The sequence below is a fragment of the Manis pentadactyla genome, chromosome 10, assembly GCF_030020395.1.
Source record: "Manis pentadactyla isolate mManPen7 chromosome 10, mManPen7.hap1, whole genome shotgun sequence".
Lineage (NCBI taxonomy): Eukaryota > Metazoa > Chordata > Mammalia > Pholidota > Manidae > Manis > Manis pentadactyla.
In genome coordinates, this window is record NC_080028.1 from 7,733,894 (window position 1) to 7,748,159 (window position 14,266).

General features: G+C 37.5%; 1 protein-coding gene across 1 annotated transcript in view; it reads left to right on the top strand.

The window, feature by feature from the left end:
• Nucleotides 1-14,266, top strand: part of SLC25A17 (solute carrier family 25 member 17) — a 35,628-nt gene that overhangs the window by 15,065 nt on the left and 6,297 nt on the right. The window contains exons 2-4 of the mRNA XM_036931374.2: nt 1,778-1,838; nt 3,992-4,058; nt 5,346-5,497. Coding sequence (XP_036787269.1) covers nt 1,778-1,838; nt 3,992-4,058; nt 5,346-5,497 — 280 coding nt within the window. The remainder of the gene's footprint in view (nt 1-1,777; nt 1,839-3,991; nt 4,059-5,345; nt 5,498-14,266) is intronic.

Here is a 14,266-nt window from a genome sequence, read left to right on the forward strand (position 1 = left end):
TCCTCTTAATTTCTGGCCTGCCAATCAGACCCCTTTGTTTTTCTACACAACAGCACAACACTTTTATATATAAATCTTTTCTTTCATTGTTAGTGATTGGCATGGGAGGCGGCAGTCACTGGTTTGCAGTTCACCATCTTGATGTAATCTTTCCAGTACTAATGAATTTTTGAAAGTGTTATTTAGTTTTACTAATCTGAACGTTTTATGCTAGTCCTTGAGGGGGTAATAGACCTTTCATCATTTGGACTAACTGCTCTCTTTATCTTAGTGTAAGATGTACTTTAAGATTTTAAGGTAGGTAGGGCAGAGGCTTCTAAGTTAGGAACCTCCTGGTGTCTATTTAAAGCTGGCAGGGAAGAGGAATGGAGGTAGCCTGGTTGTTTGAAAAAGTAGTTTTGAGACAGGACATTTCTGCCTGGAGATGTCTGTGCAGTACCCTGCATGGGCATGTACCATGCAATAGGAAATAAATGCCATAATCCTTAATGAGCATTCTCCAGCTTTCCAGCCCCCACTTCTCTTGGAAATTGCCTGTAACATGAGCAAGAATAGTGAAAACAGATTTGTAGAATATAAACCTTCATGGGTCCAGTGTTTCTTAAGATATTAAATATTACCTATTTCTTACTAGAAAAGAACATTTATGTTGAAGTCATCAAAAAAGCATAACTGAAAGTAGAGTGAATTTGATAAAGTTAATTAATGATCTATGATACACAAAGAGATGGAATGAATCTTACAGTCTGGTAGTAGAGACATAAAAAAGTGCTGTGGGAACACAGGATTGAACAACCACTTGTAGTCTGTGGGTAGGGGGTGGTAACATTTAATCTGAGTTTTTAAGAATACTAGTAGGACAGTACAGTGTTCTCTGTTGTCAAGCAGGCTGATGTATTTTGATACATAAGAGACCTAGTGCATAGTTGTTCTTATCTATAAAGTTGACCTTCTTTTCAGTTGTTACCATGATTAAAATAATGTATGTAACCATTTTTAGATCAGTAACCTAAAAATTGATTTTATGCCTGAGAATATATGCCTGATTGTATATACCTCTTAGGCCTGAGACCCAGTGGGTCTGCATCTAGAGTGAGAACCATAAGCCCAACTGGAGATTTCATACATATAATTTCATCCCTAACTATATGCCTATAGTTTCTATCTGTCATAGGGTCTTATGAACAGAAAGACTGGTTGTTGGCTTTTTTGTCCTCTGATAATGTTTGTCATTGTGTCACCTTGGATTGATTATAGAATTTTTAGCAAAGAGATCATCCCTATTTTACTTAAAATACAAGCAAACAAAACTCTTTTAAAGAACAACATGATCTTTAGACCTCTTTTACTTTGTAGTAAATATATTGATTAAGCACAGAAAATAGAAGTATGTATGTTTGATTTCTGTGTATTTTGATTTCAGAGAGCATAGGAGCAGCAACTATATAAAAGGTTAAAAATCTGTTTACCTGCTAGCTTTGACACGTGTCCTAGGTTGCAGATCCCTAAGTTTGTTATCTCCAGGGACCCATACATTTTTTTTTTCAATATCAGAGAGAGAGAATAAAATTTCTTCTGGAAAATTAAATACTTCTATTTGTACATAACTGTAGAAATTTGACCAGTAATAATCTCAATACATTAAAATACTGTATACATTTGTTCACTGAAAAATCTTAGTTGACCCACTGTTAATAATGAACTTTTGTTCATTTCAAAGTTGTGGCTCATCATTTTTATCAAACTGTAACAGCTAAAGGCCTTTCAAACTTTTCAGGGAAGTGTGACAGCGATGACTGTGTTTTTTCCCTTGGATACAGCTCGACTTCGGCTTCAAGGTGAGTGTCTTTTGTAGTCATATTCCTGTTCATTTGGTGTCAGGAAGCAACGTATTTCTCCACTGAATTCTAAATTAACATAAGATATTTTGTTTCATTAGAGATCTGCTGTTCATTTTCACTGACTTTAAATTCTGATCACCATTGCTGTTTCCTAATTAACAGGTGCTCAAGGGTGAGTCATAGTGTCATCCATTTGCTAATCTTAGAGAACCTGAGTGGGTTTACATTGATAATTTTGAATCATTACAATTCTTTCTAATAAACAACATGACTTTTTAAAGGCACACTATGGAGAGTTTCTCCTGGGGGCAGCTTTTCTCAAGAGAGAATAGAGAATAGGAAACATAGTGGACTGGAGCCAAATACCTATACCTACTGTCACTGCTAATCTAGACATGTAGTCCTAGTTCGCCTCTTTCACTTTATAGTACTGTGTAGATCTCTATAACCCCTGCTTGTTTTTTTCCTCTCTGGTTTTCAAGTTGAAACTATAAACCTATGTCAGAACCTACATGAAGAGGTAAGAATAAGATTAGCTTTGAATAAAGTAGTTCCTGTGTTAAAACCACTCCTACTATTTTTTTCTTTACAATATAAATTTTATTACATAAAAAAATTAAGTAAAAAAAAATTAAGTACAAACTTTTGGTAATTTGGCATCAATACTTTAAAAAGTGTAAGGCTCTTAAAGGTCTCCATGCCCCAGCCAACCTAATCATCGTTTAGAAAGGTGGGGTCTAATCTCAATCCAGTTTTTTCAGTCAGAAGTCCTGAGGGATGTTGTGATCCCAGAGCCAGGTATAGACTAGTGTCTGACTGCTCAGAGTGGCTGATGAGTGGACCGTCATTGATTTGTTCATACATATTTATGGAGCACCTGGTCAGTGTCACACCCTGTTCTCAGAATGACTGCTGTTTTAAGTAAGAGTTTTGAGATAGCTAATAATTCCAATGACTCACAACCCAAAATATATAAAAAGATACATACACAGTACGGTGAATTCACTATAGTCTGCCCCATCCCCCATTTCTGTCCCCTGCAGATGTCTATTAGTCTCTCAAATAGCTTCACACACTTTCTTTATGAAATAACAAGCAAATAATTTTTCTTAAATTTCTCCCTTTTTTACACAAAAAGCATACCTTTCACTCTCTCGTGCATTCTTCACTTACCAGCGTATTTTTGAATGCCTTCCAAATCAATGCGTTGGGAGCTGCTTCATCCTTCTAGCTGTAGAGTGTTCAGTAGTGTGAATGTGCTGTAACCTGTTTACACTTTCCTCTTTTGTAGATTCTTGGGTGTTTCTTCTCTTTTGTAAACTAGACTTGTTCCTATGTCATTTTGTTCCTGTAAATTCTATGGGATAAATTCCCAGAAGTGAGATTGCTGGATCAAAGGGTTAATTTTTTTTTTTTAATTTTGATAGTTATTGTCAGATTGCCTACTATAGGGGTTTCTTAATTTGCCATCCCATGAGCCATACAGGTATAATTTTAATTCTTAAGCAGTTTGGTTCGTTTCCACATTTTTATGTTTTCAAAATATTCTTCATACATGGGTAGAAAATTTGAAGTTAATAGAAGTAGGTTTTGTTTGCAGTGAGAATGCCAGGAGGAGCAGAGTTCTCATCCTTTTGAGACCTTTTATTTTTTAGATCAGGAAACAGCACAGGCTAAAACTTTGGAAACTTGAGTTTTAATCCCAGCTCTGCTGCCAACTACATGAGTCCTTCACAGCTTTTGTGTCATAACCTCTTCTCTAATGGGGAGATGTCATTTATTACCTCTCTACTTTGTAAGATGTTCAGATAAAAATGAGAATATATAACTTTGAAAAAAAGACAAGAGAGCCTTATGAAATGTAAGAAATAAATTTTTCCTGTCACACCTTTGACTTTGGAAATTAGTTATTGAGTTAAAATACTTTATGGTTCATTAATAACAGATGGAAAGCCAAGCAATCTACAGTAGGGAATTTAGCACATGAGACACCAGAGGATCATTCAATTCTGAGGCAAACTCGGGAGCTCAAAGTATAGTGTGGGAGCTCAGGGGGGGCAGATGGCATTTCAGGGAAACTTGCTGATCTGAAGATGATTTTCAAAGGATTAAGAATTAAATGATTAAATGTATATTCTCTTGTCTTGTAGTTGATGAGAAAAGAAAGTCCAAAACTACACACATGGTGCTCCTGGAGATCATTAAAGAAGAGGGCCTGTGAGTACTACCTCATTCATCTCTGTAAGACAAAGCAGCTCGTTAGGAGAGTCATGGGCTTCCAACACACTTCCACTTACTTTCTACCCGCTCTCATAGCCTGACAGTGTTGGGAGTTGTAATTGTCTGACTTGCAGATACGCAGTTGTTTTCATTTCATTTCCAAGTTCTGTGGTTGCCCATTTTGACTCTTGACCATAGAGTCTTCCATAAAACCAACATCTTATTTTATGTACAGTAATCCACAGAAGGTATAGTTGTTTAGTTCACTCCTATCATATGCATTCAGACATATTATGTACTTTAAAAAAAAATTTTTATTTGGAAATTCAAATTTACAAAAAGTTGCAAAACTGAAAATAGTACAAAGAATACCAGTGTATGCTTTACCCAGATTTCACTTTTTATTAGCACTTTTCCCCATTTGTTTTACCATTTATGCTCATACATCTTCCCTCCCTTCCTCCATCCCCCCCTGCTTCTCTTTATTACACATTCGCATGTACACACCACACACAAATTTTTTCAGAATTATTTGGGAACAAGTAACATACCATACATCAAGCCCTTTGCCCCTATAATGTTGATATTTTTAAAGAACATAGTACCCCTTCCCTTTTTTTAAACAGAATGTTTCTCATTTTAAGTTTGCCTTATGTTTCTTCATGAGTAGATTGAAGCTATGCATTCTTGACCAGAATAAAGTTGAGATGATGTGGTGTGTCATTCTTGGTATCACATCTGGAGTCACATATTATCCACCTACCATTGGTTAATTATGATTTCTGAGATTCGAGTTAGCCACCAAATAATTTTATTTTTTTATTTTGGGACTCAAATTGTCCCAGGTTTGGCCACTGGGAGCCTCTTCAGTCTGGTTCCTATGCCATTATAACATGTCCCCATCACTTTTTTTTTTTTTTTTTTTTTGCATTGATTTTTCTATATACACTTCATTTATGTTCTTGCCCTACAGTAATGTGGATGATGTTGTATGAACTAACAGCCATGAGGAAATTGTCTTTAATTTTACATGGTAATTTACTAATTTAAAAGGAAATCAGTAAATCAGTCATTGAATGTTTCTTTGATATTATTAATGCTTGAAAAGATTTCTTAGTTTAAGCATTCTTCAGAAAGTAAGATATGTGTACTGTTCAGAGTACATTGTAGTGTAAGATTGAACTTACAGAATATGTGAATGATGATCAGCCTTTCCTAGGACTTTCCTATTTCTTAGGGCTTTTGTCCAGCATCTTTACTTTATTTATTGTGTTTTTCCTGTAGCCTTGCACCATATAGGGGATGGTTTCCAGTGATCTCCAGTCTCTGCTGCTCCAATTTTGTCTATTTCTACACTTTTAATAGCCTCAAAGCAGTCTGGGTTAAAGGTCAACGTTCTACTACTGGGAAAGATCTGGTAGTTGGATTTGTTGCAGGTAACAAAGTTTTCTGAGTACAAAATGTTTTAATATTGCAGTCCATATGTCCTCTTGAGAGGTTATTTTAGCACCAAGTTTTGCTACAAAGAATGTAATTCATTTTCTGATTTGGCTGTGTAAGTGTGTGTGTATGTGATAATAACACATAACATAAAATTTGCCATTTCACCAATTTTAAAGTGTATACTTCAGTAGTAAATTTATTCACGTTGTTGTGAAACAGCTCGCCGGAACATTTCAACTTACAAAGATATATGTAAGATACAGAGCAGTTATCATATCTATAGGTATGTATTTACATATATATATGTGTGTGTGTGTTATATATAAGATAATGCATGTTATAATTATTTCTCTCTGTGTGTGTATAAAGATTATATATATATATATATGTATGATGCCTGCTCTCATGGAGTGTGTGTGTGTGTGTGTGTGTGTGTGTGTGTGTGCATATTCCCCTAGCTTGTGGATACTCAGTAAATATTTGCTGAGTGAACAAAATATTTGTGAATTAGGGTTTTATTAAAGAGATGGAAAGAAAGTAGTTCTGTTTCCTCTGATTTTTTTTGTTTATCCATTTTAATTCTATAACTAAATCAATTTAAATGTTGCATGTTTAGTGTTAGTATTTTGTGGAATCACTTTTTGATATATTCTTTGAAAAATTACTAATTTGGGAACCACATAATCAAATAATGTAAAAGTCCATTTGAAATTAAAATTATTTGATTGAAAAGTAGTTGTCAGGCCAGGAATATTCAGGTCCCCAAAGTTCTCCTCTTCACCTGTGTTTGGTTTGGTCTCTGAGCCTTTCTTCTAGGTAATGGTTTTAGGCTGAGTTTAATTAAATTTTACTTGGATCAACATTGTAATACAAATGACTTATTATATTATTAGTTTCAGGTATAAAACATAATGGTTCAGCATTTGTATGTATTGTGAAATGATCATCCTAATAAATTTAGTTAACATCCATCACCATACATAGTTACAAACTTTTTTCTTGTGGTGAGAACTTTGAAGGCCTACTCTTTTAGCAACTTGCAAATATGCAATCCAGTATCATTAATTATAGTTACCATGCTATACAATACACCCCCAGGACTTACTTATAACTGGAAGTTTGTACCTTTTGACCCCTTCACGTTCTACCCCTTGCCACTCTTGACACAGACTATAACACACAAAATTTCATTCTCTGAGGAAACAAATGAATAGTTCATGAATAGTAGGTAAATAACTCAGAATAGAAATCTGGGAGTCCTGATAGAGGATGCTGTCTCACCCTTCATGTCTGCTTGGTCACCACAAATTGTCAGTCTGTCTCTAAATATCTCTTGGATCCATTCCCTCTTCTCTGTATCCATAGCCATTTCCCAAAACCAAGTGCTATCATCTCTCACCTGAACCATTGCTCTATTCTGATCTCCTTGCCACTGAGGTCTTCCTCACTAACCCGCTTTGCATAGTTTTGCTCAAGTAGCTTTTCTAGAAGAATAGATTTCAAACAGTGTTATAACTCAAAGAGCTCAAATTTAAGGTTTGTTCACTTGAAAAAAAAAGTCATAATAGATCCAAGATTATCCTGTTATGGAAGAAACCTTTTTTTACATAACTGCAATAAATGGCACTCTAGTATGATCTTTAGTACCGGAGATCAAGTATTTGTAATACCTTGATTTTAACACATTTTATATTTCATTTAAAAGGTTATGACTCACTGTCAGGGACTAACTCATGAAACAACTCATTCATGAAATACACAATGAAATTTTATCCTTTTTAATTGTCCACAACTGTTTATTGCTCCATCAGACTTACCATTTTCCACCAGATACACACCAGCCCTTGTTGTTTTCTCTCACTATGCTCATTTCTTTTCTAATGCTAACACAATTTATAATTACAGTAGATTACCCCATATGTAACACAGATAGACTAGTACAGTAGGGCAGTTAGTTTTAAAAAGCCAGTTAATGGAGGGAATATCACAAATATCCTACTTACCTTAATAATTTTATTTTAACAAAAGATACGTAAATATACTTCAATTTTTTGGTGTATGACTAAGGCATATTGGTTCACTGATAGGAGTTTTGTGCTTTTTTTTCTTACTTAACCCATACCCATGATGCTTTGCCTACCATAACAGATACAACTGACATAAATAGGTTTGAAAAAAGACATAATTAACTCTTAGTAAGCCTAAAACCCTGTGGGATGGAAGTAGACAAGCATGGGCATACCAGATCATAGCCTGCTGACCACACGTATTCAGTGTCATGTGGGCATCTGTCAGTATTTCTTAATGAAGGGAAAGAAGAACACAGGTTTATCTGGTGTGTCCATTATGTGAAGCTAGTTAATAACATCTGATTCACTTACAGTCCCTCACATTCATTGAAAAAACTGAAGTTTTCTTGAGTCTGTGAAAAAAGTAGGAATTGCAATTGACGTGCAGAGAGCTGATGGGGTCTGTGTCATTTGTGAGCATCATCTGTTTACATGTCTTGTCAGAGAGGTGGTTTTAAATTATTGCTATTCTGAAACCTAAGTCTGTCTGTATTATCCCCAGTTTCAAACCCTTCAATGTCTGCTGCTTGCATATAGGGTAAAGTCACGGTGCCCCCCGCATATGAGGCCCCCACTGTACACTGTATATATATCTACAGAGTAAGAGCCTAATGTCCAAGATCCATTGTGATGATGCTTATCTCTCTGGATTACTGTTCCCATTCTCTCTTGCAAGCCGTGATTCTTTGACTATACCAAGCCATTCAATAACTCCACTCTTGTACTTCTACTGTTTGTCTAAAATATTCTTACTGTGTATTTTATTGCCTATCTGAAACAGTCTTACTGCTCTTTTCATTTTACTAATTCCTATTCTTCCTTTTATTTTCAGTTCAAATTACCTCCTCTTCAGGAAGTCTTCCCCATTTTGTTTATCCCCCACCTCCAGGTTTCATTCTAGGTTAGGTGCCCATCCTCTGTTTTACAACAGGGTATATACCTCTGTCTAAGTGCCTGCTCTACTGTATAATAATAGCTTGCATATTTGTCTTTATCTTTTACTAGACAGTGAACCCCTTAAAGGCAGAGATTACCTTTTTGTTCTATATCCCCACTGTTTTAACACAGTGCCTAATACATAGAATGTGCTGAGTAAATGTTGAACAAATGAATTACATTTAAAGGACTGTGCCTCCTGTAATCTCCATTTTACTAAGTGGCAATTCCAGTCTTCTAGTTGCCCTACCAAAAATCTTGAATTTATCCTCTCTCTTTCTCTGACCCCATCTCCAGTTTATAAGCAAATTCTGTTGCCTCTTTCTCCATATGGTATCCAGAATTCAACCACTTGCCTCCACCACCACCTGAATCCAAACCCCATCAAATCTTGCCCGGATTACCATCAGGGCTTCCTAACTGAAGACCTGCTTCCTTCTGTCCCCTTCAGTCTGTTTTCAACACAGCAGTCACTGTGATCATGTTAAAACATAAATGAGAGCATATTGTTTTTCTGTTCAGAGCCCTCCAGTTCCTTTCTATTTCATTCTGAGTAAAAGTCAAAGCCCTTGCCTTGTGCTACAAAGCCCTGTGTGACCTGGCCCTCCTGTTATTCTACCACAGCCACACTGGCCTCCTTTCCTGGGAACACTCCTGGCATGCTTCTGCCTCAGGGCCATTGTACCTACTCTGTCTTCTGGCTGCCAGCTGCATGGTTCACTCCCTCGCCTTCTTTAAGATCTTTCCCTAAATGGCCACAGTGTCTAAAATAGTGTCCCGAGGAGCCAAGATGGTGGCATGAGTAGGGCAGCAGAAATCTCTTTCCAAAACCATATATATTTTTGAAAATACAACAAATACAACTATTCCTAAAAGAGAGACCAGAAGATACAGTACAACAGCCAGGCTACATCTACACCTGCTAGAACCCAGTGCCTCACGAAGGGGGTAAGATACAAGCCGCAGCCCTGTGGGACCCGAGTGCGCCCCTCTCCCCAGCTCCCCAGCGGGAGGAGAGGAGTCGGAGTGGGGAGGGAGTGGGAGCTCAGGACTGCTAAATACCGAGCCCTAGTCATCTGCACCGGGAGCGCAGACACAGTGCGTGGGGTGCTGGATACTAGGGAAACGCAACAGTAAAACCTGAGAGCGGGTTCCCACAGCCGGCGCCCTGGGACAAAAGAAAAGCGAGTGCTTTTTGAAAGTCTTAAAGGGACAGGAGCCTCACAGCTGGACGGAAACGTCCTGGCACACTCAGCCCAGCAGCTGGGAATCCCAGGGAACTCCAGGCGCCCCAAACCCCTGGGCAGCAATGCAGCTCGGAGGCCCCTCACATTGATAAACAGCCTCCTGCCCGTTCCTCCTCTGGTGCGGCCCCGTCATAGCTGAGCACCAGCCTGAGACCGGCCATGCCCACAGCAGCCGCACAGAGCCTCCTCCACAGCCTCCCAGGCCAGACACAGAGACCCCATTGGCGCGCAGCTGCCCAGCACAAGCCGCTGGGGGTTGCTGTTCTTAAAGGAAGGGAAGGCGACAGGCAAGCAGGAAGGGACTTTATTCTCCCAACTGACACACATGCCAACTGCCTATGACTACGTCTATTGCCATGAAAAGGCAGAAGAATTTGATACAGACAAGAATAACCCAGACATCCCTGAGAGTGAACCTGGGGAGATAGATTTAACCTATCTTCCTGAAAAAGAATTCAAAATAAAGGTCATAACCATGCTGATGGACCTGCAGAGAAATATGCGAGAGCTAAGGGATAAAGTTGGGAGGGAGAATACAGAAATAAAACAATCTCCGGAAGGACTTAAAAGCAGAATGGATGAGATGAAAGAGGCCATTAATGGAATAGAAATCAGAGAACAGGAACGCACAGAAGCTGACGCAGAGAGAGATAAAAGGATCTCCAGGAATGAAAGAATATTAAGAGAACTGTGTGACCAATCCAAACGGAACAATATTCACATTATAGGGGTACCAGAAGAAGAAGAGAGAAAAAGGGATAGAAAGTATATTTGAAGAAATAATTGCTGAAAACTTCCCCAAACTGGGGGAGGAAATAGTCACTCAGACCAAGGAAGCACACAGAACTCCCAACAGAAGGGACCCAAGGAGGGCAACACCAAGACACATAATAATTAAAATGGCAAAGATCAAGGACAAGGACAGAGTACTAAAGGCAGCCAGAGAGAGAAAAAAGGTCACCTACAAAGGAAAACCCATCAGGCTATCATCAAACTTCTCAACAGAAACCTTACAGGCCAGAAGAGAATGGCATGATATATTTAATGCAATGAAACAGAAGGGCCTTGAACAAAGGATACTGTATCCAGCACGATTATCATTTAAATATGAAGGAGGGATTAAACAATTCCTAGACAAGCAAAAGTTGAGGGAATTTGCCTCCCACAAACCACATCTACAGGGTGTTCTAGAGGGGACTGCTCTAGATGGAAGCCCTCCTAAGGCTAAATAGATGTCACCAGAGAAAATAGAATCACAGCAAAGAAAGCAGACCAACCAAATACTAACTAAAGGCAAAAAATAAAATCAACTACCCACAAAAGCAGTCAACGGAAACACAAAAAAGCACGAAATAAAACACCCAGCGTATAAAGAATAAAGAATGGAAGAGGAGGAATAAGAAGGGAGAGAAATAAAGAATCATCAGACTGTGCTTACAATAGCTTAATAAGTGAGTTAAGTTAGACAGTTAGATAGTAAAGAAGCTAACCTTGAACCTTTGGTAACCATGAATCTAAAGCCTGCAATGGCAATAAGTACATATCTTTCAATAATCACCCTAAATGTAAATGGACTGAATGCACCAATCAAAAGACACAGAGTAACAATGGATAAAAAAGCAAGACCCATCTATATGCTGCTTACAAGAGACTCACCTCAAACCCAAAGACATGCACAGACTAAAAGTCAAGGGATGGAAAAAGATATTTCAGGCAAACAAGAGGAAGGAAAAAGCGGGTGTTGCAGTACTAGTATCAGACAAAATAGACTTCAAAATAAAGAAAGTAACGAGATAAAGAAGGACACTACATAATGATAAAGGGGTCAGTCCAACAAGAGGATATAACCATTATAAATATATGGGCACCCAATACAGGAGCACCAACATATGTGAAACAAATACTAACAGAATTAAAGGAGGAAATAGAATACAATGCATTCGTTCTAGGAGACTTCAACACACCACTCACTCCAAATGACAGATCCACCAGACAGAAAATAAGTAAGGACACAGAGGCACTGAACAACATACTAGAACAGATGGACCTAATAGACATCTATAGAACTCTACATCCAAAAGCAACAGGATACACATTCTTCTCAAGTGCACATGGAACATTCTCCAGAATAGAACACATACTAGGCCACAAAAAGAGCCTCAGTAAATTCCAAAAGATTGAAATCCTACCAACCAACTTCTCAGACCACAAAGGTATAAAAGTAGAACTAAATTGTACAAAGAAAGCAAAAAGGCTCACAAACACATGGAAGCTTAACAACATGCTACTAAATAATCAATGGATCAACAACCAAATTAAAATAGAGATCAAGCAATATATGGAAACAAATGACAACAACAACAACACACAAAGCCCCAACTTCTGTGGGACACAGTGAAAGCAATTTTAAGAGGAAAATATATAGCAGTACAGGCATATTTAAAGAAGGAAGAACAATCCCAAATGAATAGCCTAAAGTCACAATTATCGAAATTGGAAAAAGAAGAACAAATAAGGCCTAAAGTCAGCAGAATGAGGGACATAATAAAGATCAGAGAAGAAATAAATAAAATTGAGAAGAATAAAGCAATAGAAAAAAATCAATGAAACCAAGAGCTGGTTCTTTGAGAAAATAAAATAGTGTCCCTACCCCCAATACCTCTATCCCCTTTCTCTGCTTAAATTTTCTCTTTAACCTTTGTCTTCTAACATACCATTGGAATGTAGATTTCACTAGGACAGGGATTTTCTTTTTTATTTACTGCTCTAGAATCAGCATGTAGAACAGGGCTTATCACATATTAGACACACAATATATATTTGATGACCAGACCATGGATGAATGGCTTGTGGAAGAGGGACTGTACTTGTTATGTATTACCCAAAGGAATTGGGCCAGGATCATGGTACATTTGCTTATCTGAAAGTATACGTAAAGCCATTTCAGAATCGCTAAATCATACTTCAGGTAAAAAACGTCTGCTAGCTAATTTCTTATGTTTCTAGTTGCTTTAAGAAAGTGGATTTAATAGCAATAAAAATAAAATTTCTAACAGCTCTTGGACAAAATAGGCCATTGGGGTGAGCGTAAATTTCTGCCTTTTGAGACTTACCAAATAAAGTGAATAATCACCTAGTGATTGGATTAGATCAGTGGTTCTCAACTGAGACTGATTTGACCCATGAGAACATCTGGCCGTGTCTGGAGACATTTCTGGTTGTCACAACTGGAGGTGCTACTGGCATCTAGGGGGTGGAGGCCAGGGAAATGGCTAAACATCCTACACAGTCTGTATTCCCTCACCCCAAACAATTTCCAGCCCAAATGTCAGTAGTGTCACACCTGAGAGATCCATGGGCAAATGAATTTTACAGTCCTTTGTAGTTGCAAGATTCCCTGATGATAGGTCCTCTCTCAGATATAAAAACATGTTATGAGAAGTTTAAAACTCACAAAAGTAATTCCAAGGAATTAATTCTTAAAATAATTAGAACAGCCTTTTCTCTTCCTGCTGTGAGTCCTCTCGTTGTATTATAATCACTATTGAAATGAGTTTCATTATTTCCAAGTTTCATTGTTCCTCAAATTCAGCTTGGAACTTAGAAATTTATTATTACTTATTGTACTTTTACAGAAAAAAGTCATATAGCTTGATACCCTGAGGAAGGATTTGGGAACAGAACTTACAGATAACTTAAATGAAGAAGATAAATGCCATTTTCATGAAACGGGTTTTTACCAATAACTGTTTTTGAATGCCAAATGGTGTTATAATTGTTGTGACAGGTCATTTCTTGCCCTTCAGCCTTAAATCTGGTAAGGCATTTTGTTCTTGTTGTGTGTATCAAATTGCACTCCTTTGTAGGGAGCCAAATGGTTAGATTCTAGCCTTGATCTGCCATTTCCTTCTATCAGGGTCATTATGCATACTTCCCAGAAATGCGTACCTAGTTAGCATCTTCATGTCTGTTTTCTCTCCTTAATAAAGGAGACTCACTACTGTTAAAACTATCTGTTTTCAAGATTTCAGAAGCAAATAGCTATGTTCCAATTATTTATTGAATCAATGAATAATGTTAGTACATGTGTTCAGTTACTGTTCTTCATCTCTTAATTTTGGTTCTTTTTCCTTGTAAATGATTTTTACCAAAAAAAGAAAGTAGAATTATTTGAATTGGTAGAAAAACAATCTTCTGTCATGAAACAAGTAAAGTATTGGTATGCCCATCTTAGAGCTGTAGATGTGTGACAGTTGTCACAGCTTGGAACTAGAAGAATTTTCTACACAGGCTCATAAATAAGCAACATTCTTTATCCTTCAGCCATATCCGTGGTGCATTAGTAAGAATTGGAGTTGCTCATCATGACTGTTTGTAGCTTGTTTTTCTTTCGTGGAATTCTGTCCTTTGCTTGATCATCTAAGTCAGAAGTTTTAAGTAAAGTTTTGAGTCCACAAATACTTTGAGTGTCTATTCCCAGAACTCATAAAATTGTAGTGATTAAAACCTC